At 44.9% G+C, this 25237-nt stretch overlaps 2 protein-coding genes across 10 annotated transcripts in view; one reads left to right on the top strand and one right to left on the bottom strand.

Annotated features, from left to right (window-relative positions):
* Positions 1 to 3941: 3941 nt before the first annotated feature.
* LOC130272725 (DNA damage-regulated autophagy modulator protein 1-like) lies at positions 3942 to 4858 on the bottom strand. Its single transcript, XM_056518593.1, has 2 exons — positions 4698 to 4858; positions 3942 to 4611 (listed from the first exon to the last, which is right to left on the bottom strand). The coding sequence occupies exons 1-2, from the start codon at positions 4820 to 4822 to the stop codon at positions 4011 to 4013; spliced, it is 726 nt and encodes a 241-aa protein (XP_056374568.1). The 5' UTR covers positions 4823 to 4858; the 3' UTR covers positions 3942 to 4010.
* Positions 4859 to 14732: 9874 nt separating this feature from the next.
* Positions 14733 to 25237, top strand: part of ZNF704 (zinc finger protein 704) — a 136263-nt gene continuing 125758 nt past the window's right edge. For 8 of the 9 annotated variants that reach the window (XR_008844277.1, XR_008844282.1, XR_008844281.1 and 5 more), the window contains exon 1: positions 14734 to 15267. Coding sequence is in view for 3 of the 9 variants with exons in the window: in XM_056522218.1 (XP_056378193.1) it covers positions 15031 to 15267 (237 nt within the window). In the remaining 6 variants the exon portion in view is untranslated. Of the gene's footprint in view, positions 15268 to 25237 lie in introns of all 9 variants that reach the window. The other variant, XM_056522219.1, reaches the window with a different exon arrangement.

Here is a 25237-nt window from a genome sequence, read left to right as displayed (position 1 = left end):
ACACTCCATCTACCTCTTACTTTGTCATTGGTGCCAATATGTACCATGACTGCTGGGTCTTCTCCAGCCCCACCCAGTAACCTGTCAACCCGATCCGCGATGTGCCGAACTCGAGGGCCAGGAAGACAACACACTGTTCGGCGATCTCGGTCTTTGTGACAGATCGCCCTGTCTGTCCCCCTAATAATTGAGTCCCCCACTACCAGTACCTGTCTGGCCTGCCATGCTCTCCTCCCTCCCTCCTTAATGGAGCAGACACCCCCCTGGCAGTCAGAGGCAGAGTCCTGCTGCAGTACCGCTAGCTCTGAAATGGCATCCCCCTCATCTGACAACCGGGCAAACTTGTTGGGGTGTGCCAGTTCAGGACTAGCCTCCCTGACACGTTTCCCTCTACTCCGTTTTCTAACTGTAACCCAGCTAACTGCCTGACTGTCCTGCACCTCCGTCCCACTATCCTCCCCCACCTTTACCCCAGAGAGTGCCTGCTCAGCGAGCAGGAGACTCCTCTCTGGGTTTTCAATGCACCTCAGTGTTGCCAGTTGCTCCTCTAGATCCAGGATCTGGGCTTCCAAATGAGCAACTCGCACACATCTCACACAACAATATGCACCCTCAAACTGTTGTTCAAGGATTGCATACATTGTGCAAGATGCACACTGGACTGCCTTTTCCAACATAGAGGCCATACTAGATTTGGGGATAGCAAAAATTAACAGAAAAGAAAAAAAAAATCAAATATTTCAATTTAAACTTCCTGAATTTAAAGTCCCTTAATTTTAAGTCCCCTCACTTTTATACTCACTCACTTGTATACTTCCCACTCCTGTATACAGACACACAATCGCTAGCTCAGCATAGTGTACTTGCTTTATATTTATCACAACCACAACCACCTCTCTTCCACTAACTGGAAGTGAATTCACTTTAGTCGTCAAAGACCTGTGGGGTGTTAAGGCTCACTGGACCCCTTGGTACGTGCTTTGAGGGGTGTAGTTTCCAAAATGGTATGCCATCTGCGGGTTTTCTGCTGTTCTGGCACCATAGGGGCTTCCTAAATGTGACATGCCACCCAAAAACCATTTCAGCAAAAATTCACTCTCCAAAATCCTATTGTTGCTCCTTCCCTTCTGAGCCCTCTACTGCACCCGCCGAACACTTGACATACATATATGAGGTATTTCCTTACTCTAGAGAAATTGGGTTACCAATTTTGGAGGGCTTTTTCTCCTATTATCCCTTGTAAAAATTCAAAAACTGGGTCTACAAGAACATGCGAGTGTAAAAAATTGAGATTTTGAATTTCCTCCTTCACTTTGCTGCTATTCCTGTGAAACACCTAAAGGGTTAACACACTTACCAAAATGTCATTTTGGATACTTTGAGGTTTTTTTTTATAATGGGGTCATTTGTGGGGCATTTCTATTATGAAGGCCCTTCAAATCCACTTCATAACTGAACTGGTCCCTGAAAAATTCCAATTTAGAAAATGTTGTGAAAAATTGGAAAATTGCTGCTGAACTTTGAAGCCCTCTGATGTCTTCCAAAAGTAAAAACCTGTCAACTTTATGATGAAAATATAAAGTAGACATATTGTATCTGTGAATCAATATATAATTTATTTGGAATGTCTGTTTTTGTTACAAGCAGAGAGCTTCAAATTTAGAAAAATGCTAAATTTTCAATTTTTTCATCAAATTTTGGAATTTTTCACCAAGAAATGATGCAAGCCTCGACAAAAATTTACCACTAACATGAAGTAGAATATGTCACGAAAAAAAAATCTCAGAATCAGAATGAAAAGTAAAAGCATTCCAGAGTCATTAATGCTTAAATTGACAGTGGTCAGATGTGCAAAAAATGGCCGGGTCCTTAAGGGGTTAAACCCCACTGGCATTTGACAGATCTTTGTAACAGTGGGCTGTGCAAATGAAAAATTTTCATTTTTCATTTTGAAAGACCACTGCTCAAAAAAATCTATCAGACACCTGTGAGATGTAAATGCTCACTGCACCTCTTATTAGGGGTGTAGTTTCTAAAATGGGGTCATATGTGGGGGGGGTTCACTGTTCTAGCACCATGGAGGCCTAAACGCACATGGCCTTCAATTTCAGCCAGATTCTCTCTCCAAAAGCCCAATGGTGCTCCTTCTCTTCTGAGCCCTGTAGTTCACCCACAGAGCACTTTACATCCACATGTGGGGTAACAACAGCATTTTAGGGAAAAAAATATAATTTTTTTTTATTTTCACCTCCAACTTTAACTAAAATTTGTCAAACACCTGTGGGATGTTAAGGCTCACTATACCCCTTGTTACTTTACGTGAGGGGTGTAGTTTTCAAAATGGGGGTCACATATGGGTGTTTTTTATGTTTATGTCAGAACTGCTGTAACTTCCAGCCACCCCTGTGCAAATCACCAATTTAGGCCTCAAATGTATATGGTACACTCTGTTTACACTAACATGCTGGTGTAGACCCCAAATTTACCTTTTCTTAAGGGGTAAAAGAAGAGAGAAAAAAAATTTGTAACCCAAAACTGTTGCCTTGAAATATGAGAGGGCTCCAAAGTGAAAGAGCACCATGTGCATTTGAGGCCTAAATTAGGGATTTGCATCCACCACCAAATTACCCTACGGCAGTGCTTCCCAAATAGAGTGTCTCCAGCTGTAGCAAAACTCCCAGCATGCCAGGACAGTCAATGGCTATGCCGATGTTCTGGCGCCTGTATCACCCATCATTACGCACAGAGTAAGTTTGCTCTGTGCAGTGATGACAGCAGGGTGCCGCAACCGAGATCACGGGGGTCCTTTGGAGAGGGGATAAGATGTCTTTGTGTGTAGTACCCCTTTAAGAGGGAAAAACATGATCTATATTTAACCCCAACCCAAATGTTCCTTATTTTTATTTTCTACCGAAGGTACGTAAAGACTGAAAAAAAAAACACCTGGTCGTCAGATAGTTGCCAGATGTTTATCTGAATATATAGACCATCAGTTACAGAAATGTGTGGTGTCTTTACCAGCATACCTCAGAAATAAAAGGGCATTTATTAACCCTATTGAAAGATATCATACGGGAAGAGGACTATATGTGGGCAACACTAGATGTTGCTTCATTATATAGTAACATACCACATGACAGAGGAGTGGAAGCTGTGTGATCTTTTTTAGTGGAAGATCCCTTGATGCCCATACATCAGAGGAACTTCATTTTGGAGGCCATTAAAGGAGTAGTCCAGTATTGAAAAACATCCTCTATCCCAAGGATAGGGCATAAGTTTCAGATCGCGGGGGTCCAACCGCTGGGGGGCCCCGTGATCTCCTGTACGGGGCCCTGGCTCGCTGGCCAGATAGTGTGTTTTGACCACCAGACGAAGGTGAAGCCAACACGCCCCCTCAAAAAAAGTGCTATGGCAGAGCCAGAGATTGCCAAAGGCAGCGCTGCATCAGTCCCCCAAAAAAATTGAGTTCCTGGATTTAAATATCTATATTCAGGATGGCTGTTTGCATACTGCCACCTATTTTAAGGAGGTGGATGCAAACAGATACCTCGACTTTAACTGTTGCCATCTGAAATAATGGAAGAAGAACATTCCATTCGGTCAAATGAAAAGAATCCGAAGGAATTGTTCTTCCACACAAAAATGCCAGCAACAACTAGATAACCTGGAGGATCGTTTTAAACAAAAAGGGTATACCAAACCCCTTATACAAGGAGCACGCCAGAGAGTGGACCAATAAGAACAAAGTGCTTGCTTGAAAAATAATAAACAGGGTAATGCAGAGGGTGGTTATAATGATGAATTTAATTCTGTTTTTCTAACTAGGTATTACACTTCACACACCAATATTTTTATTATTTTCTTTTTGTATAGGTAATATCACCAGCTCATATTATTGTGCCATGATTACTGGCACCATATGTAGTCCCCCAGTTATTCTTCTTTAGTTTGTTTTTCCGTGTCCTGTGCAGTATTTCTTCCAGAAGTCCACTTGATGCCCACATGGTGGTCTACACCCCGAAGTCATCAATTTTTACTCTAAGAGAGAGTGTGCAGCTGTTTCTGGAGACGGTCAACAATAACCTCTGCATGGTGGAATAATAGGTCACAATGTTTATCAGGATCAGTAGAAGCATCACCCACTCGATGATTATGATGGGGATTTCACGGATCTCGTCCCAGTCTTCATCATTATAGAATAATTCCTTTAATGTTTCATATCCAAAATAGAAAATTGTGCAGACAAAAGTCAGGCCACAGCAGGTGCATCTACTATGGTGGATGACTTTGTTTGCTCCTGGTAATTTATACATCTGGATGGACTGCCCAAGGTAGTATAAGGCTTCACATGTAATTGAAATTATTGTGCTGACAAAGTGTATCCTGGGATATTCTTTGGGGGAAAATACATGCATGACAGCTGTGCCAAAACAGGAGGCCCACACAATGGCCAGCAGGATCCTCTGGATCAGGACCTGATGACCCCTGAACTCTTCAGTATGCATAACCATATACTTATAAATAAGAAAGGTTAGTACCAAAGTGCCAATGGACATCCCTATGAATCCAATTCTGAATAATATGCTTTCGGGAAAGAAATTTCCCACGCCACTGTGAAGGAAAAGAAACCAATGTTATTATGGATATTTCCTCACTCCCAACCCATGAAATAAGAATCATGTGCTTGTTTATCTTACCTGATGCTCATCAGTGGCGAGGCGGCATGGCCGAGGACGACCGTCATGATGTAGCTGGTGGCAAGCCAGGCCGCACACCAAAACACCAACAGGAGGGGGACGAACCCCAAACCTTTTAGCTCCATTTCAGACAAGTAGAAGAAGAAGACGCTAATCTCACTAATCTCACTGTAACAATCTACAGACTGAAGGCTCGGGCGGCTGTCAGGACTCCAGCTGTCTATGACATCCCATGTGACATGTCAGAATAACTGCTTGTTTCTTGGAGCTGCGATGATTTAGTATCTGCTATAGACAGAACCTGATGTTTTTACTATGGACCTTACAGACCCCAGAACCCAAGTAATTAGTGCAGGGGCTCCATTTTGATCATCTCATATTTCACATTATTTGAGTTCCAGGGCTCAGATACATTTGCACCCTCTATAGCAGTGGTCTTCAAGCTGTGAACCCCCAACCGCTGCAGAATCACAACTCCCAGCATGCCCAGACAGCAACTTCGCGTAAGGAAATAGTCTAATTAAACTTTTCTTATATATAGAATCCCTGAACTCTCCAAGGATAAGCCTCTAAGGGTCTCGTTCGATCTTAATGTTATACCTTTTTTCAATAACATCGATGATTCCAAAATGAATGAATATAGGAATAATTCCATATAAGATACAAAAAGTTAGCATCCTCCATCTGACATTTTGGACAGTTTGCATCCTGTCTGAGGCCCATACGCTTCAATCCCAATGGAGTACATGCTATACAAAATCTTAGACTGTATCATTACATGGGCCTTACTATATGATGTAAAGTTCAAGTTTACCACAGCTCTGCCCCATGAATCTGAATGTAAACCCCCCCCCCCCCCCCAAGTCCCTTTCCCATCTACCTTTGATAGCATCAACATTTTATAAATTTTTGTCATGGGTTTAGGGACAGGGGGCCCTCTCATTAATTCAACAAGTGGATATGAATGTACTCTCCTCAACTCTCCTTTTATTGATTTATGATCTGCGTTACTTATTTGTAAAAAACAATGTTTCTGATTGTCTGCCCCCCCCTATCTCTTCAAACGACTTTATTTGACCTAAAGCGTATAACTGATTTACATAAATAAGCCCCTTTTCATCCAAAAGAGTGAATCTTTAATTTTAAGGAATTCTTTAAGTGCTTTATTCGACCATAATGAAGTAAAGTCAAAACTCCATGTGATTTAAAAAAAAATTTAAGTTCCTCCCATACTTTATTACCGTATATACTCGAGTATAAGCCGACCCGAGTATAAGCCGAGACCCCTAATTTTAACCCAAAATCCCAGGAAAAGTTATTGACTCGAGTATAAGCCTAGGGTGGGAAATACCTCATCCCCCCCTGTCATCATCCAGACCCGTCATTAACATCCTCATCATCATCCCCTTGTCATCATCCCACACATCCCCCCTTCATCATCCCCTTATCATCCCACACATTCCCCCTTCATCATCCCCTTATCATCCCACACATCCCCCCTTCATCATCCCCTTATCATCCCACACATCCCCCCTTCATCATCCCCTTATCATCCCCTTATCATCCCACACATCCCCCCTTCATCATCCCCTTATCATCCCACACATCCCCCCTTCATCATCCCCTTATCATCCCACACATCCCCCCTTCATCATCCCCTTATCATCCCACACCCCCCCCCCCTTCATCATCCCCACACCCCCCCTTCATCATCCTCTTCTCATCATTCGCCCTCAGTGGTCTTCAACCTGCGGACCTCCAGAGGTTTCAAAACTACAACTCCCAGCAAGCCCGGGCAGCCATCGGCTGTCCGGGCTTGCTGGGAGTTGTAGTTTTGAAACCTCCGGAGGTCCGCAGGTTGAAGACCACTGCGGCCTTCAACATCATCCAGCCCCCTCTCACCCCCTTTAGTTCTGAGTACTCACCTCCGCTCGGCGCTGGTCCGGTCCTGCAGGGCTGTCCGGTGAGGAGGTGGTCCGGTGAGGAGGTGGTCCGGTGGGGAGGTGGTCCGGGCTGCTATCTTCACCGGGGGCGCCTCTTCTCCGCGCTTCCGGCCCGGAATAGAGCCGTTGCCTTGGCAATGACGCAGAATTACGTTGGCAATGAACGCACCTCTGCGTCGTTGTCACGGCAACGTGACTATTCTGAGGCCGGGCCCGAAGCGCTTAGAAGAGGCCTCCCCGGTGAAGATAGCAGCCCGGAACCAGTATCCCACCGGACCACCTCCTCACCGGACAGTCCTGCAGGACCGGACCAGCGCCGAGCGGAGGTGAGTACTCAGAACTAAAGGGGGTGAGAGGGGGGCTGGATGATGTTGAAGGCCGCAGTGGTCTTCAACCTGCGGACCTCCGGAGGTTTCAAAACTACAACTCCCAGCAAGCCCGGACAGCCGATGGCTGCCCGGGCTTGCTGTGAGTTGTAGTTTTGAAACCTCTGGAGGTCCGCAGGTTGAAGACCACTGCGGGTGGGGGAGTTCACTCGAGTATAAGCCGAGGGGGGTGTTTTCAGCACGAAAAATCGTGCTGAAAAACTCGGCCTATACTCGAGTATATACGGTATATAGATATGCATGGGTGTAGTGAGTATCCCAGCTTCCAAAATCTCAAAAATATCCTTATAACTACCCATTAGGGTATGTTCATACTACAGTGTGTGAACGAAATCTCCGCTCGCTGAATTCAACGAGCGGAGATTCAGACTGGCAGCCGGCGGCGGCGGTAGGACCGGGCGGCACTAAGCCGTCACCATTGACAGCTATGCAGTGCTCGCGGATTTCCGTGCAAAGAATGAACATGTTCTTTCTTTGCGCGGAACAATTTTAGCGACCCGTTCACACTGAAATTCCGCAGTGTGAACGGGTCTCGCGGAGAACCATTCACACTAATGTTAAGTTCACACCGTGGAATTCGGCTCGCGGAATTCCGCCCGTGGAATTCCGCGGGAATTCCGTAGTGTGAACATACCCTTAGAGAGAAAAAATAGGACTACCTTTTCCCTCCTTCTCATAATAGTCTGCAATTTTAGTGCTAAAAAGTACCTAAAAAAAAAAAGTGCCCAACCCCCATCGTGCTCAGCTAACGTTAAAAGACATATTTCATTCTCGTGCTTTCCTGCCCCAAAGTAGTGAATTTAATAAAGAAATAAGAGCTTGGAACCATTTTTCTGATATCCATACAGTATAGAAACATAGAATGTGTCGGCAGATAAGAACCATTTGGCCTATCTAGTCTGCCCAATAATCTGAATCCTATCAATAGTCCCTGGCCCTATCTTATATGAAGGATAGCCTTATGCCTATCCCATGCATGTTTAAACTCCTTCACTGCATTTGCAGCGAGACTCAGGAACTGTCCAGAGCAGGAGAGGTTTGCTATGAGGATTTGCTCCTGCTCTGGACAGTTCCTGACATGGACAGAGGTGACAGCAGAGAGCACTGTGGTGAGACAGAAATGAACTATACAACTTCCTCTGTAGTATACAACAGCTAAGTACTGGAAGGGTAAAGATTTTTAAATTGAAGTAATTTACAAATCTGTTTAACTTTTTAGTACCAGTTGATTTAAAAAAAAAAAAAAAAGTGTTTTCCACCGGAGTACCCCTTTAACCCCTTCCCGCTATAGGACGTATGCATAAGTCCCATCACCCGACACGTTCGCACGCTGGGATTTATGCATACGTCCTAGCGATCTCCTGCACTGCCGCAGGCATGATTGCGCCGGTCCCGGTAGCATTAACCCCATAGATGTCGTGATCAATCCTGATCACGCATCAATGGCGCTCCCCCTGTTCACCAACTGCGGCGCCGTGTTATGATCACAGTTTGCCGTTGGTTGCTATGGCAGCAGGAGGTCAGATCATGACCTCCTGTCTGCCTGCTACGGAGATCTGTGAGATCCAGCCACAGGCTGAACCACACAGGCTGTACTGTCTGCAGCTGATCGGGTCATACTGTGCTGCAGAACAAATGTATTGCAGCATAGTATAACCTGTAAAAAGTGTAAAAAATCTAATAAAAAGTTCTTCAGTAAAAGTATGAAGTGTTAAAAAAAAAAAAAAAAGAAATTCCCCTTTCCCAATAAAAGCCCTGTATTATCACCAAAAAAGATCAAAAACACAAATATTACCAAGTCCGTAATGACGTGGACTGTAAAACTATAATGCAAATTATCCCGCACGGTGAACACCGTAAAAAACAAAAAAAAAAAAAAAGCGCTAAATTCGCCAATTTTGGTACGAATAGCGAAAAAAAAAAAGATCAAAAAGGTAACACATATTGCAAAAAATGATACCAATAAAAAGTACAGCTCAGCCCGCAAAAAATAAGCCCTTACTCAATGGTGTCGGACGAAAAATAAAACAGTTATGGCTGTTGGAAATGAATGCCAGAAAAATAATTTTGCTCAGAAAAGGAAAAGGAACATAGAAAGCGATATAAAATGGGTATCGCCATAATCGTACTGACACACAGAATAAATAGAACATCCCTTTTACTGCACAGTGTACACCATAATAAAACAAAAAGAAAAACGGCAGAAATGTTCCAGTTTTTTACAATATTTTAGAGTTTTTCACAAAAAATGCTGCATGTGTCAACAAAAAAAGCACCACTTATATAAAGTACAATATGTCATGAAAAAACTATCTCAGAATCGCTCCGCTCAGAAAAAGCGTTCTAAAGTTATTACCATTTAAAGAGACACATGTGAAATAAAAAAAAGAGCCTGGTCATTAAGGTAAAAAATGGGTCCGTCCTTAAAGGGGTAGTCCCGTGGAAAACTAAAGAGAAATCCAAAAAAGAAATGCATTTCCTCTGATGTCATGACCACAGTGCTCTCTGCTGACCTCCGCTGTCCATTTTAGGAACTGTCCAGAGCAGAAGAAAATCCCCATGGCAAACATATGCTGCTCTGGACAGTTCCTAAAATGGACAGCAGTGGTCAGCAGAGAGGTCATGACATCAGAGGAAATGCATAGTTTTTTTTTTTTGGGGATTTCTCTTTAGTATACAGCCCCTAAAAAGTACTGGAAGGATTAAGATTTTGTACAGCAGTTTCTTCCACTTTAACCCCTTAAAGGGGTACTTTCGTGGAAAACTTTTTTTTTTTTTATTTATTTATTTTTTTTAAATCAACTGGTGCCAGAAAGTTAAACAGATTTGTAAATCACTTCTATTAAAAAAATCTTTAAGCCGTTGGCTGTCCGGGCATGCTGGTAGTTGTAGTTTTGCAACATCTGGAGGTCCGCAGCTTGGAGACCACTCGTATATAGCGTACTTCTTATTACACAATAAATAGCCTTTTTTTTTTTTAAACAGAAGAGCCCCCCTCCACTTAGCCAATAGAGGCCAAAAGTGCGTAATTTTGGCCTTCGCTCAGAACATAAGCCTCAGGGTTTCCTAGATGGCATAGTGCAGACCTCCGTGCTGTTCCATTCAGTTGGATACCATTAAATAACATAGGAACCAGTATATGGCTGATAGTGTTGCTCGCGAATATTCGCAATTCGAATATTATTCGCGAATATCGCATATTCGCGAATTCGCGAATTTCGCGAATATAGCGCTATATATTCGTAATTACGAATATTCGTTTTTTTTTCTTCACAGTACACATCACAGTGATCACCCCTCTCTGCTTCCAGCTTGTGTGGTGTAAAGAAGGCTGTAATACTACTGTGTGAGACTGGCGCGCAAACCTTCGCATATGCGAAAACTAGTGTATGCTAATTTTCGCATATGCGAATTTTGCGTATGTTAATTTTGTGTATGCTAATTTTCACATATGGCAATTTTCGCATACGCGAATTTCGCATATGCGAAAATAAAACGAGAATATAACGAATATGCGAATATTCGCGAATATATGACGAATATTCGTCCATATATTCGCGAATATTCGCGAATTCGAATATGGCCTATGCCGCTCAACACTAATGGCTGATGTAGTGCCATCCCTATACATCTCCGGTGTATACGTGTAACAGACTAGGCCCTTGCTTGCTGATGTTATTTTTTGTTAAAGGGGTACTCCGCCCCTGGCATCTTATCCCCTATCCAAAGTATAGGGGATAAGATGATAGATCGCCGCGGTCCCGTTGCTGGGGACCCCGGGGATCGCCACTGCGGCACCCCGCCATCATTACTGCACAGAGTGAGTTCGCTCTGTGCGTAATGACGGGCGATACAGGGGCCGGAGCAGCGTGACATCATGGCTCCGCCCCTCATGACATCACGGCCCGTCCCCTTAATGCAAGTCTATGGCAGGGGGCGTGACGACCACCACGTCCCCTCCCATAGACTTGTATTGATGGGGGCAGGCCGTAACGTCACGAGGGGCGGAGCCGTGACGTAACGATGCTCTGGCCCCTGTATTGCCCGTCATTACGTGCAGAGCGATCTCGCTCTGCGCAGTAATGATAGCGGGGTGCTGCAGCAGCGAACCCCGGGGTCCCCAGCAGCGGGACCCCGGCGATCTGACATCTTATCCCCTATCCTTTGGATAGGGAATAAGATGTCTAGGGGCGGAGTACCCCTTTAAGATTTTGGATGATGAATTAGGCTGAGTTCACACTAGTATAGTACGGAGTAATTTTTGTGTTCGTGTTGCCACAGCCCTACCATGGGGGCATTAAACCTGCTGTCGGGCCAGGATTTACAGGTGTCATACGTTCGCTTTATTCTTTTGTGAACAAAGCCCAATCCCAGTTGCAGAACCACTTTCTATAACAATTTGTGCTGCATGTGAATTTACCCAAAAGATCGCGCAGACCACATACTTTCAAGTTACCTGCAGATTTTCATGCGTGAAATCTGCAGCAAGTAAGCTGTGTGTGAACGCACCCCTGGGGTAAATATTCACAGGCAGCACGAATTGTTCAACATTTCTGCGGCTAAAAATTCGTTCCATTCATCTGAATGTGGCGGCTTCTGCGTGAAACAATTGGGGGAGATTTATCCAAACCTGTCCAGAGGAAAAGTTGCTGAGTTGCCCATAGCAACCAATCAGATCACTTCTTTTATTTTTCAGAGGGCTTTTTAAAAATGAAAGAAGCGATCTGATTGGTTGCTATGGGCAACTCAGCAACTTTTCCTCTGGACGGGTTTTGATAAATCTCCCCAATGTTTGTAGAACAGTCACAGAAAATGCTTCTACAAATCAGCCCTGTGTGAACTAGCCCTAACAGGTGGGTGAGACCAGAGGTGTAGCTTGTAGCTTCTGGGCCCCTATGCAAAATCTGCAACAGGGCCCCATATGCCAATTATAATGCTGGTCTCTTAGGGTACGTTCACACGTGTGGATTTACAGCGTATTTTACACTGCAGATCTGCCACTGACTGACCTCTGTAAGATGCCCTTAAATGTGCCTGCTCGGAGCGTGACTCCAAGCAGACACACTCGATGTGCGAGTCGCCGCAGATGCGCAGTGTACTCGCGGCTGCTTCCCCTGCTCAATGAGCTAGGCCGAGAGCTGCCGCGATGTGCGAGTATACTGCGCATGCGCGCGGTGACTCGCACATCGCAGTGTGTCTGCTCAGAGCAGCGTATTGCCGCTCCGATCAGGCACATATAAAGGCAGCATATAGGAGGTCCTTCAGCGGCGGATCCGCAGCTAAATAAGCTGATAAAATCCACACGTCTGAACGTACCCTTATGTGGCAAATTTGATTTGGGGACCCCTTAGTCACCAGGGCCCCAGTGCGACTGCTACCTCTATAGCTACGCCCCTGGGTGAGACAATAAGGGTGCGTTCACACTTCATTCAAGAGGAATGTACTCAAGTAATTCCTCTTGAATTCTCTGCTCCAAATTAATGCACATCCCCTCAGCCCATTGACTTTAATGTTTTTTTCTGCTGTCCTGTTCACACTGCGGAAATTCGACGCTGAATTCCTTTCCGCTTGAAGAAAGTTCATTCTTCAAGTGGAATCGGCGAGCAGAATCCAATAGAAGTCAATGGCAAAAAAAAATGTTCCGCCCGACATCGTTTTCAAGCGGAATTCAGAAAAGTAGAATTAAATAGCCTCCTCCTTAATTCCTCTTTATTTCCGCATGGAAATACCGCTTGAATTCCGCTCGATGGATAAAATGACAGAAGGCAACAATTTCCTGACTGAAATTATTCCTTAGGGTGCGTTCACACTGCGGAATCTCCGTTCGCTGAATTCCGCGAGCCGAGATTCTGCCTGGCGGCCGCTGCCGAGGGTGCTTCGGCACTTGGGCCGCGGGGCACTGAGCCGTCACCATTGACGGCTATGCAGTGCTCACGGAATCTGCGCAGAGAATGAAAATGTTCTTTCTTTGCGCGGAACAATTTCAGCTGTGGAATCGTCCGCCGCTGAAATTCCGCAGTGTGAACGGGTCTCACGGAGACCCATTCACAATAATGTTAAGTTCACACTGTGGAATTCCGCTCGCGGGGGCTCCTAAGGGGGAGATTTATCAAATCCTGTCCAGAGGAAAAGCTGCCGAGTTGCCCATAGCAACCAATCAGATCGCTTCTTTCACTTGTCAGAGGCCTTTTAAAAAATGAAAGAAGCGATCTGATTGGTTGCTATGGGCAACTCAGCAACTTTTCCTCTGGACAGGTTTTGATAAATCTCTTCCATAGTGTCAACTTCAGCGGTCTTGGGTGCGTTCACATGGAGTAAATCAAGAGTAATTCACGCCGAAAAAGAATTTTATTTTCGCGCGAAATTCGGGGGAGAAAGAAGTAAAGGTTTTTTTTCAGCCATTTCCGTGCAAATTCAAAAACAAATTCCACGCGAAAACGATGTCGGGCGGAATTGTTTTTTTTTTTTTTTTTACAATTGACTTCTATTGATTTCTGCTAGCGGATTCAGCTTGAAGAATGAACATGCTCATTCTTCAAGCGGAACGGAATTCACCGTCGGAATTCCGCTAGCAGAATTTCCGCAGTGTGAACAGGACAGCGGAAAAAACATTAAAGTCAATGGGCAGAGGAGATGTGAATTAATTTGGAGGAATTACTCGAGTAAATTCCTCCTGAATTAGGCTGGGTTCACACCACGTTTTGTTCTTACGGTTCCCGTATACGGCTGGGGGTAGGGGGGGCGGCCGTATGCGGTTTCCCGACCGCCGGCAAAAACGTGGTCGACCGCGTTTTTGCCTACGGTCGGGAAACCGCATACAGCCGACCGGAGGCTGCGGTTCACTCCGGTCGGCTCATAGACATGCATTAAATACGGTTCCCAATTACAGCACTCAGCATTAATTGGGAACCGTATTTAATGCATGAAATAACAAAAGCACAAACGGATGCGCTCCGTAGTGTAACACCAAAGGTGAGTTGGTAACGCTAAGTGTGAATTGCGCTTACCACATGAAGTTGTACTCCAACCAAGTACAACAATGGAACAGGGTGTATCATCAAAGGGTCTCTGCAGCTTCGTCCCGCTGAAATAGAATGTGCACATGCCTGAGGAAGCGGGTGACCGTGAAACGCGTTGCATTATGGGAAATAAATCCTTTTAACTTCTTATCTGGTCTCAGCGCTTCCATTGATCCCGCTCTGCTACCTGGAGATTGCTTGTTTTTATTGTATTTAATGCATGTCTATGAGCCGACCGGAGTGAACCGCAGCCTCCGGTCGGCTGTATGCGGTTTCCCGACCGCCGGCAAAAACACGGTCGATCACGTTTTTGCCGGCGGTCGGGAAACCGCATACTGCCGAAAACGCAGCCGACCAGAGGCTGCGGTTCACTCTGATCGGCTCATAGACATGCATTAAATACGGTTCCCGAATATGGCTGAGTGCGGGCGCCGTGATTCCCCTCCGTCCCCCCTCCCCCCAGCCATATACGGGAACCGTAAGTACAAAACGTGGTGTGAACCCAGCCTTACTCCGTGTGAACGCACCCTTAAACTGTGGCCCTCCAGATGTTGCGAAACTTCAACTCCCAGCATGCCCGGACAGCCGTTGGCTGTCCGGGCATGCTGGGAGTTGAAGTTTCGCAACATCTGGAGGACCACAGTTTGAGACCACTGGTCAAGTGTGTGTATAACATTGTCCAGATGGCAGGGCGGTGACCTATAGAGGATGATGGACAATTCTGATAAAGAAACAATGATAAAGTGCTGCTCTTGGATCAGAATGGCTTGAACAGGTCTTTCTACAGATGACAGATAAGTCAGTGACAGGTCCATGTGATGGGACTACAAGTGCCCCCTCCCCCCCTGTGTGTGTTGGGGGCTGATGGGCAGGAGGTGCTGGGCCAGTGTTGGGGGGTGCTGGGTGCACTGCACATGGGGAGGTGCTGAAACTGACAGCTCCCAGGACCTGAGGGGGAGGAGACAGGACAGTCCCGGGTAAGAACATGCAGCCTCGTCGCCTCAGCAAGCGCTCCGTGCTGGGCAATAAGCTGGGCACTGCCAAGGCGCCTTCTTCTTCTAGATGTGGCATGAAGGAGACGCTGCCAGCGCTGGGCACGGGGTCATCTGCAGGGCACGGACGTGGCGAGGAGGAAGAGGACGACGAGGAGGAGATCGATGTGGTGCAGGACGAGGAGGCACCGAGAACCTCATGCCCCGAATCTGCCAGGTGTCCGTACCAGGTTAGTGCCAGGCAGGAGAAGGCACGGGAGTGGGCGTGCTCGGGTAGCCATGTGCTGCAGCAGGCAGCTTGTTTCTCAGCTGCTAACAAAGGAAACTAGTTCTGGGCATGTAGAGAAATGTCTCCAGATATTCTGATCGGCACCTAATGGGGCTTTGTGCTGCCTCTGCCCCTTCATTACTGCCAGGGAAGCAACACATGCCATGCTGAGGGGCATAGCTGGGGGGTGAGCCCTGGGATCCTGCGATCCATGCAGCACTGGCAGAGCCAACACACCCCCTTCTTCTAGAGAGAGAGAGAGAAACACGTGCCCTGGTAATGGCTTTATCTGTCAGTATGTGCCAGTGCTAGTGCCAGTCTCCCCCCATGCCCTTTCCTAAAGTATATATATATATATCATGCATGGGTCTTTGTGTGACAGCAGCACCCCTGGGAATCACCTCTGTGCCAGGGATGGGGGGGGGGCTGCCGTGACAAAGGCTGTAGCTAAAGATAAACAATCTCATGTATCGCTGGTTGGCATCAGATGGCTTCACATGCCACAATGTCCCGTAAACAAAGCAATTTGATCACGATGGCGAACGTCAGTCTAATGAAAATCCATAATGATCGATGCCCGTCATATAGACTTATCGGCCGTCAAGTTGAGAAATTGCAGCTGTAAATGCTATTAACATTGAAAATGTGTAGAACGCCATCGATCATATTGAAGGGTTTTGATCAGAAATGATGCCAGTATTGTGGAGAATGCATATGTCTATGCCCGGCTTCACTCTGTCAATAGCATGTATAGGGGGGTGTGCCGCAGTGTAGTATATGGGTAACGTGTAACGTGTGGGTCTTTGTGTGACAGAGTCACCTCTTGGGCAATGTGTTACCGTAACAAAGGCTTATAGTGCCGCCTAATAATGGACTAATCTGCTAGACAACCTTCCGCCATCTCTCAGATGTCATAAATGTCCATATAACCTACTTATAGTGTGCACTGTGATTATAATAGAAGTGTGGAGGGAATGCATGGAGTGGGTGTGACTGCAACACGGGGCTCGTGCTAATGTTATGTCAGTGGATCACACTGGATAGAAAGCATTGTATAACAAAGAAAAGGCCCAGCATGGATTCTATACAGTGTGCTGTACACAGAAAAGACACCGCATCACCTGGGCATACAAATCCACAAGTTGTCATCTTCATATTTTGTCAAGTTCATAAGTTACATCTGTTTCTAAAAAGCCAATAATAGTCAGGGCTGTATATAGAGCTGATGCTGCCCGAGGCACTGAGCCCGCAGAAGCCCCATTAAAGGCACATTAACAATCCACAAGTGATGCCATGATTTACGCATTTCTACGCCAATGTAACGTTGGTCAGTGCTAACAAAGAGAAGTTGTTACATTGATAGAGAGCGATCATAAAACAAATGTATCAGAGATCATATTAAAGTTTATCGTTGATTTCTGATTGTGATGCTGGAAAGATAACGCCATCGGTGGTCTGACCGATATGAGGAAATTCTGACAGGTCCTGGGGCTAGTGGTGTGGACACATGGATGATTCTACCTCAAAATAATAATAAATACAGTAACTACCACCAAATTACTAGATAAGACTACTGTACTGTAGATAAATACAACTACCATACTGTTACTTAATAACACCACCATACTGTGATTGGTCAACACTACCATACTGTGACAGAATGACATCACTCTATTTTCACTGGATAACACCCCCATACCATGTCTGAATAATACCCCCCTTATAGTGACCATAACACCCCCATACTGTGTCTAAATAATACCCCCCTACAGTGACCATAACACCCTCATACCGTGTCTGAATACTACCCCCTACAGTGACCATAACACCCCCATTTTGTGTCTAAATAATACCCCCTTACAGTGACCATAACACCCCCATACCGTGTCTGAATAATAACCCCCTTACAGTGACCATAACACCCCCCATACCGTGTCTAAATAATACCCCCCTACAGTGACCATAACACCCCCATACCATGTCTAAATAATACCCCCCTACAGTGACCATAACACCCTCATACCGTGTCTAAATAATACCCCCCTACAGTGATCATAACACCCTCATACCGTGTCTGAATAATACCCCCTTACAGTGACCATAAAACCCCCATACCATGTCTAAATAATACCCCCCTACAGTGACCATAACACCCCCATACCATGTCTAAATAATACCCCCTACAGTGACCATAACACCCTCATACCGTGTCTAAATAATACCCCCCTACAGTCACCATAACACCCCCATACTGTGTCTGCATATTACCATACCATGTCTAAATAATACCACTAGGGCCAATTCTATCTTTTATGCTGCCCGTGGCAAGCTTTTAACAGTGTAAAGTGAGCTGTATATCTCCATATGAGAGTCTTACAGTTACCAAATAACACCACTGTACAAGGAACAAATATCACCATACATAGTACCATGTTATTGAAAGCAAAACCCACGGTACTGAGACCAACATTATATAATGGCCAACTAACAGCACCACACCAGGACCATATATTACCACCATATAGTGACTAAATATTATTACCATACTGTTACTGCATTAAACCCAGTAAGGCCAATATTACCAATAATAACAAGGGACAAATAATACCACCAAACCATGACAACATATTACTACCGCATACAGTTACCTTAGTATGGAGGACATTACATTGCAGTTACATCTCACAAGTAATGTCTTCTCTAATTAGAGTCATTCGCTTTCCCTTTTCTTTTCCACTTGGTCCAGACCACCACTATACTTCTTCCAGCCATGACTTGTCTCAAAATAATTGGACAAACATCTTAGACTCTGAGCTTTTCTAGAAACTCCTTACCTCTGTACATACTTCTTATCCATAGTGCCCCAATCTGTAATAATGCCCCATGTAAGCCCCATATTGTATTAATGCCAAGTCTGTGCCCCTGAAGTACCCCTTTAGTGCCCCCACACTATAATAATGCCCAATACTGTGCCCGGTGCTATCTAAATGCCGCCTTCTGTGCCTCCACATAATAGTAATGTCCTCCTCCTGTGCCCTCATGTTACAATAATGCACCCTTTAGGTCCCCTATATAATATTAATGCCCTTCTGTGCCCCTATTACAAAAATTCCCTCTTCTGTGCCCCATGTTACAATCATGTCCTCTTCTGTGTCCCTACATAATATTAATTTCCCCTTCTGTTCCCCTACATAACATTAATGCCTCCTTCTGTGCCTTTATGTTATATTAATTCTCCTTGTACCCCCATGTAATATTGATGCCCCTTTCTGTACGCCCCTTATCAACCGTAACTTTTTATGTGCGCAAAAAACAATAACTCACCTCTCCTGTTGCTCCCACACCTCTGTGTCTTCCGTTTTCTAGTGCGGGTTGCACGCTGCTCTTATCATGCAGACTGTGACGGGCAGCCATCAACAGCTGCTCCGGATCACTCCTCATTATGATCACTCGTAATGCAGCCTGTGGCCTAAAAGTGAAAGTCACAGAGCAGAGCGCCAATGGCTTACAACTCTTGTGGTCACTGTCCATTGCGTCTGAATCTTAAGAATGCGATACACAGGAGCCCATGCCCATGTATGGACATTTTGTGATGCACTATGCTGTTATTGACATACATAATGTGTGTACGGACTCCTGGGTATCGCCGGACTCCCTGCTTCTGTACTGTAGTGAGCCGCCATGCATACAAGTTATCCATTGGCTGCTAATTATGTAATAGGGGCCAGTGCCACCTCATGGCAGATGCAGTCATTTATACCATCATACTGTTATTAAATAATACCACTATACTTTAATGGGATAACACCATAAATGGAAAACACCACCATATAATGCCTGGATAACACCACCATTCCATGCCTGGATAACATCACCATACATGACTGGATAACACCACCATTCCATGCCTGGATAACACCACCATTCCGTGCCTGGATAACACCACCATACATGACTGGATAACACCACCATTACATGTCTGGATAACACCACCATTCCATGCCTGGATGACACCACCATACCATGCCTGGATAACACCACCCTACATGACTGGATAACACCATCAAGGCTGAAAAAAAGTACGTCTCTACGTATGAAACTGCTGTTGCTTCTGAACGCCCCAGAGTGTCCCCTATGATCTCCCTGCTAACCCACCTGATGCAACTAGGATAAAGAGTTAGCCCTGAACGGTTAGTGCAGGTTCATCTCTCCTCATTTTATGAATTATGGGACTGGATAACACCACCATAACATAACTGGATAACATCACCATACCGTGACTGGATAACATCACCATACCGTGACTGGATAACACCCCAATACCATGACTGGATAACATCACCATACCATGACTGGATAACACCACAATACCATGACTGGATAACACCACCATACCATGACTGGATAACACCACCATACCATGACTGGATAACATCACCATACCATGACTGGATAACATCACCATACCATGACTGGATAACATCACCATACCATGACAGGATGACATCACCATACCATGACTGGATAACATCACCATACCATGACTGGATAACATCACCATACCATGACTGGATAACATCACCATACCATGACTGGATAACACCACCATACCATGACTGGATAACACCACCATACCATGACTGGATAAAATCACCATACTATGACTGGATAACATCACCATACCATGAATGGAAAACACCCCAATACCATGACTGGATAACATCACCATACCATAACTGGATAACAACACCATACCATGATTGGATAACATCACCATACCATGACTGGATAACACCAACATACCATGACTGGATAACATCACCATACCATGCCTGGATAACATCACCATACCATGACTGGATAACACCACCATACCATGACTGGATAACATCACCATACCATGACTGGATAACACCAACATACCATGACTGGATAACACCACCATACCATGACTGGATAACATCACCATACCATGAGTGGATAACACCACCATACCATGACTAGATAACATCACCATACCATGACTGGATAACACCACCATACCATGACTGGATAACATCACCATACCATGACTGGATAACACCACCATACCATGACTGGATAACATCACCATACCATGACTGGATAACACCACAATACCTTGACTAGATAACATCATCATACCATGACTGGATAACACCACAATACCTTGACTAGATAACATCATCATACCATGACTGGATAACATCACCGTACCATGACTGGATAACACCAACACCAACTGTGACAATTCAGGGGCATACAACTATGGAAAGGAGCCCGACTGGCACTTCAAAAACTTTGGCCACTTGTAACACTTGTGCATTGTGAGGCTCTGCACAGCTTCTCTCCACCTGTGTAGGTCTTTCTCATAGTAGCTGCATTGCTGCCTCTGTGGTAAGTATTATCCTGTTATGTTTGTCATAATGCTTCTTAAAAGGAACTGCTCATGAGCTTTTACCGTATATAATGCATGGCAGCGCATTGTATATGGTGAAATCTTCTTCCTCACCATCCCCCGGAGATGTTCCTGCCAGCAGGGATGGTGAGGATTTGAAGTTAAAAAGTCTCCCCCCACTGGCCTGAAAGTATTCCCCTGGGCGAAGAGCTATACTCACCTAGTCCTGTTTACTCCAGCTGTAATCATGCCCCCTCAGCGGGATTGACACCCCAGGTACGGCCCGCCTTATTGCTCTGCTCCGTCTGCTTGAGTAGCAGAGCAGTGACATGGGCTGTCAATAAAGCTGAGGGGGTGTGATTACAGCCAGAGCAGCAGGACTTGGTAAGTATAGCTCCCTGCCCAGGGGACTACTTACGGGGCTGGTGGGGGACACTTTTTAAATTCATATCCTCCACCAGCCCTTATTGCAGGAACGTCTCCCAGAAATGGTGAGGAAAAAGATTTTCCATATATAATGCGTTGCCTTGGCAAATGTTGTATTTTAATGGTGCCCTTTCATTGCTGAGGCTTTACTGGAAAGATGAGCACAGGGTTACTTCTTGCTGTTACTTCAGTTCATCTGCATGGTGTACAGACCCCTAAAGCTGAGGTCCACGTTTAAAGGGGTTATCCAGGAATAGAAAAACAGCGCTAATTTCTTTCAAAAATTGCTCCCTGTCGGTCTCCAGGTTGGGTGTAGTTCTGCAGCTCAATTCCATTGAAGTGAATGGAGCCAAGATGTAAAACCACACCCAACCTGGAGACAGACGGGGAGTTGTTTTGGAAAGAAATTAGCTGTGTTTTTTTAAGTCACTTCATGGGTTAAAAAGTAAGATAATGGGGGCAGATTTACTACAGTGTTTGCCCCTAGAGCAGTGTTTCCCAACCAGGGTACCTCCAGCTGTTGAAAAACTACAACTCCCACCATGCTGGGAGTTGTAGTACTGCAACAGCTGGAGGCACCCTGGTTGGGAAACACTGCTCTAGAACTTCACCAAATAATAAACATATCTAGCACAAAAGCTTTTATTAAAAGCCAATATTCTTTATTAAATTATCCCTGACAGATCAATACAAAAATGCACAAAAGAACACATAACAGTGATACATCTCAAATAACAGTTCTTTTACTTGTATGTGCAGGATATTTTTATTATTCAGTAAAGGTCTCCTGCTTGTTCAATGATCCTGTGCACTGATTTTACCCATGGGGAACCAGCCAGCATAAGCCACAACCGAAGTGCGGGTATGAGTGTCTGATTTATGACCCCTCAGCCTCATAATTATGTGTATATATATATATATATATATTAGTATATACTGTACAAAAGTAGAATAAAATAAAATGAGTTATTGCCCTAAATCACAATTATCAAATCAACTTAAAGAGTACCTGTCGTCAACAAAAACTTTTTATATAATGTAGATAATACCATTATATGCATATTTGTAGTATACTTTGGTTAAAAAATTTGTATATTTTTGTCCCTGCAGCTATGGCATGTGTCTCTGTGAGAAGTCCAAATACAGGAAGTGAGGGGGGACAAGCAGGGCTCTGTACATTGAGGACAAGCAGAGCTCTGTGCAGTGAGGACAAGCAGGGCTCTGTATACTGAGGACAAGCAGGGCTCTGTACACTGAGGACAAGCGGGGCTCTGTACACTGAGGACAAGCGGGGCTCTGTACACTGAGGATAAGCAGGGCTCTGTACACTGAGGACAAGCAGGGCTCTGTGTAGTGAGGACAAGTAGGGCTCTGTACACTGAGGACAAGCAGGGCTCTGTATACTGAGGACAAGCGGGCCCCTGTACACTGAGGACAAGCAGGGCTCTGTACACTGAGGACAAGCAGGGCTCTGTGTAGTGAGGACAAGTAGGGCTCTGTACACTGAGGACAAGCAGGGCTCTGTATACTGAGGACAAGCGGGGCTCTGTACACTGAGGACAAGCAGGGCTCTGTACACTGAGGACAAGCAGGGCTCTGTACACTGAGGACAAGCAGGGCTCTGTACACTGAGGACAAGCAGGGCTCTCTGTACACTGAGGACAAGCAGGGCTCTGTGCACTGAGGACAAGCAGGGTTCTGTACGCTGAGAAAAAGCAGGACAGTGTGCACTGAGGCTTTATAACATGCTCCCAGCTCATACATCTGGATGATTGACAAGCCAGGAGTCTGCACAAGCCCTGCTTGTCCTGCCCTCACTTCCTGTATTTGGACTCCTCATAGAGACACACTAGCTAGACAATAGCTGCAAGGACAGCATTTTTCACCCAAAAATATACACAATTTTTAACCAATGTACAGTGGGGGAAAAAAAGTATTTAGTCAGCCACCAATTGTGCAAGTTCTCCCACTTAACCCCTTAAGGACTCAGGGTTTTTCCGTTTTTGCACTTTCGTTTTTTCCTCCTTACCTTTTAAAAATCATAACCCTTTCAATTTTCCACCTAAAAATCCATATTATGGCTTATTTTTTGCGTCGCCAATTCTACTTTGCAGTGACATTAGTCATTTTACCCAAAAATGCACGGCGAAACGGTAAAAAAAATCATTGTGCGACAAAATCGAAAAAAAAAACGCCATTTTGTAACTTTTGGGGGCTTTCGTTTCTACGCAGTGCATATTTCGGTAAAAATTACACCTTATCTTTATTCTGTAGGTCCATACGGTTAAAATGATACCCTACTTATATAGGTTTGATTTTGTCGCACTTCTGGAAAAAATCATAACTACATGCAGGAAAATTTATACGTTTAAAAATGTCATCTTCCGACCCCTATAACTTTTTTTATTTTTCCACGTATGGGGTGGTATGAGGACTCATTTTTTGCGCCGTGATCTGAAGTTTTTATCGGTATGATTTTTGTTTTGATCGGACTTTTTGATCACTTTTTATTCATTTTTTAATGATATAAAAAGTGACCAAAATACGCTTTTTTGGACTTTGGAATTTTTTTGCGCGTACGCCATTGACCGTACGGCTTAATTAATGATATATTTTTATAGTTCGGACATTTACGCACGCGGCGATACCACATGTGTTTATTTTTTATTTTTTTTACACTGTTTTATTTTTTTTATGGGAAAAGGGGGGTGATTCAAACTTTTATTAGGGAAGGGGTTAAATGACCTTTATTAACACTTTTTTTTTACATTTTTTTTGCAGTGTTATAGGTCCCATAGGGACCTATAACACTGCACACACTGATCTCTAATGCTGATCACTGGCGTGCATTAACACGCCTGTGATCAGCATTATCGGCGCTTGACTGCTCCTGCCTGGATCTCAGGCACGGAGCAGTCATTCGTCGATCGGACACCGGGGAGGCAGGTAAGGGCCCTCCCGGTGTCCGATCAGCTGTTCGGGACGCCGCGATTTCACCGCGGCGGTCCCGAACAGCCCGACTGAGCAGCCGGGTCACTTTCACTTTCACTTTAGAAGCGGCGGTCAGCTTTGACCGCCGCTTCTAAAGGGTTAATACCGCACATCGCCGCGATCGGCGATGTGTGGTATTAGCTGCGGGTCCCGGCCGTTGATTAGCGCCGGGACCGACGCGATATGATGCGGGATCGCGGCGCGATCCCGCTTCATATCGCGGGAGCCGACGCAGGACGTAAATATACGTCCTGCGTCGTTAAGGGGTTAAAAAGATGAGAGGCCTGTAATTTTCATCATAGGTATACCTCAACTAAGAGACATAAAAAATCCATAAAATCACATTGTAGGATTTCTAATGAATTAATTGGTAAATTCCTCGGTAAAATAGAAAAAAAAAACAAGCAAGATTTCTGGCTCTCACAGACCTAACTTCTTCTTTAACCCCTTAAGGACCAAGCCCATTTTCACCTTAAAGGAGTACTCCGCTCCTAGACATCTTCTCCCCTATCCAAAGGATAGGAGATAAGATGTCAGATCGCCGTGGTCCCGCCGCTGGGGACCCCCACAATATATACCTCCACGGGGCGGAGTCGTGATGTTGCGATCTTCCGTCCCCGTGGTCGGAAGGAATTAGCCTGAGAGCCTCCAGCGTTTCCAGAAGCAGTTACAGGTGGGTGCAGCTTGCTATATTGCGGGGGTCCCCAGTGGCAGGACCCCAGCGATCTGACATCTTATCCCCTATCCTTTGGATAGGGGATAAGATGTCTAGGAACGGAGTACCCCTTTAAGGACCAGAGCATTTTTTGCACATCTGACCACTGTCACTTTAAACATTAATAACTCTGGGATGCTTTTACTTATGAATTTGATTCCGAGATTGTTTTTTCATGACATATTCTACTTTAACATAGCAGTAAAATTTAGTTGATACTTGCATAATTTCTTATTTGAAAATCTTGCATTTTTCTAACTTTGAAACTCTTTGCTTGTAAGGAAAATAGACATTCCAAAAAAAAAAAATTATATATTGATTCACATATACAATGGCCCACATTTATCATTGAAGTGTGTCTAAAGGGGAAAGGCAGGTTTTTTT

This window comes from Hyla sarda, chromosome 5 (assembly GCF_029499605.1).
Source record: "Hyla sarda isolate aHylSar1 chromosome 5, aHylSar1.hap1, whole genome shotgun sequence".
NCBI classification, from domain to species: domain Eukaryota; kingdom Metazoa; phylum Chordata; class Amphibia; order Anura; family Hylidae; genus Hyla; species Hyla sarda.
Note: the sequence above shows the minus strand (reverse complement) of the source record. Positions and strands in the feature narration are given on the sequence as shown.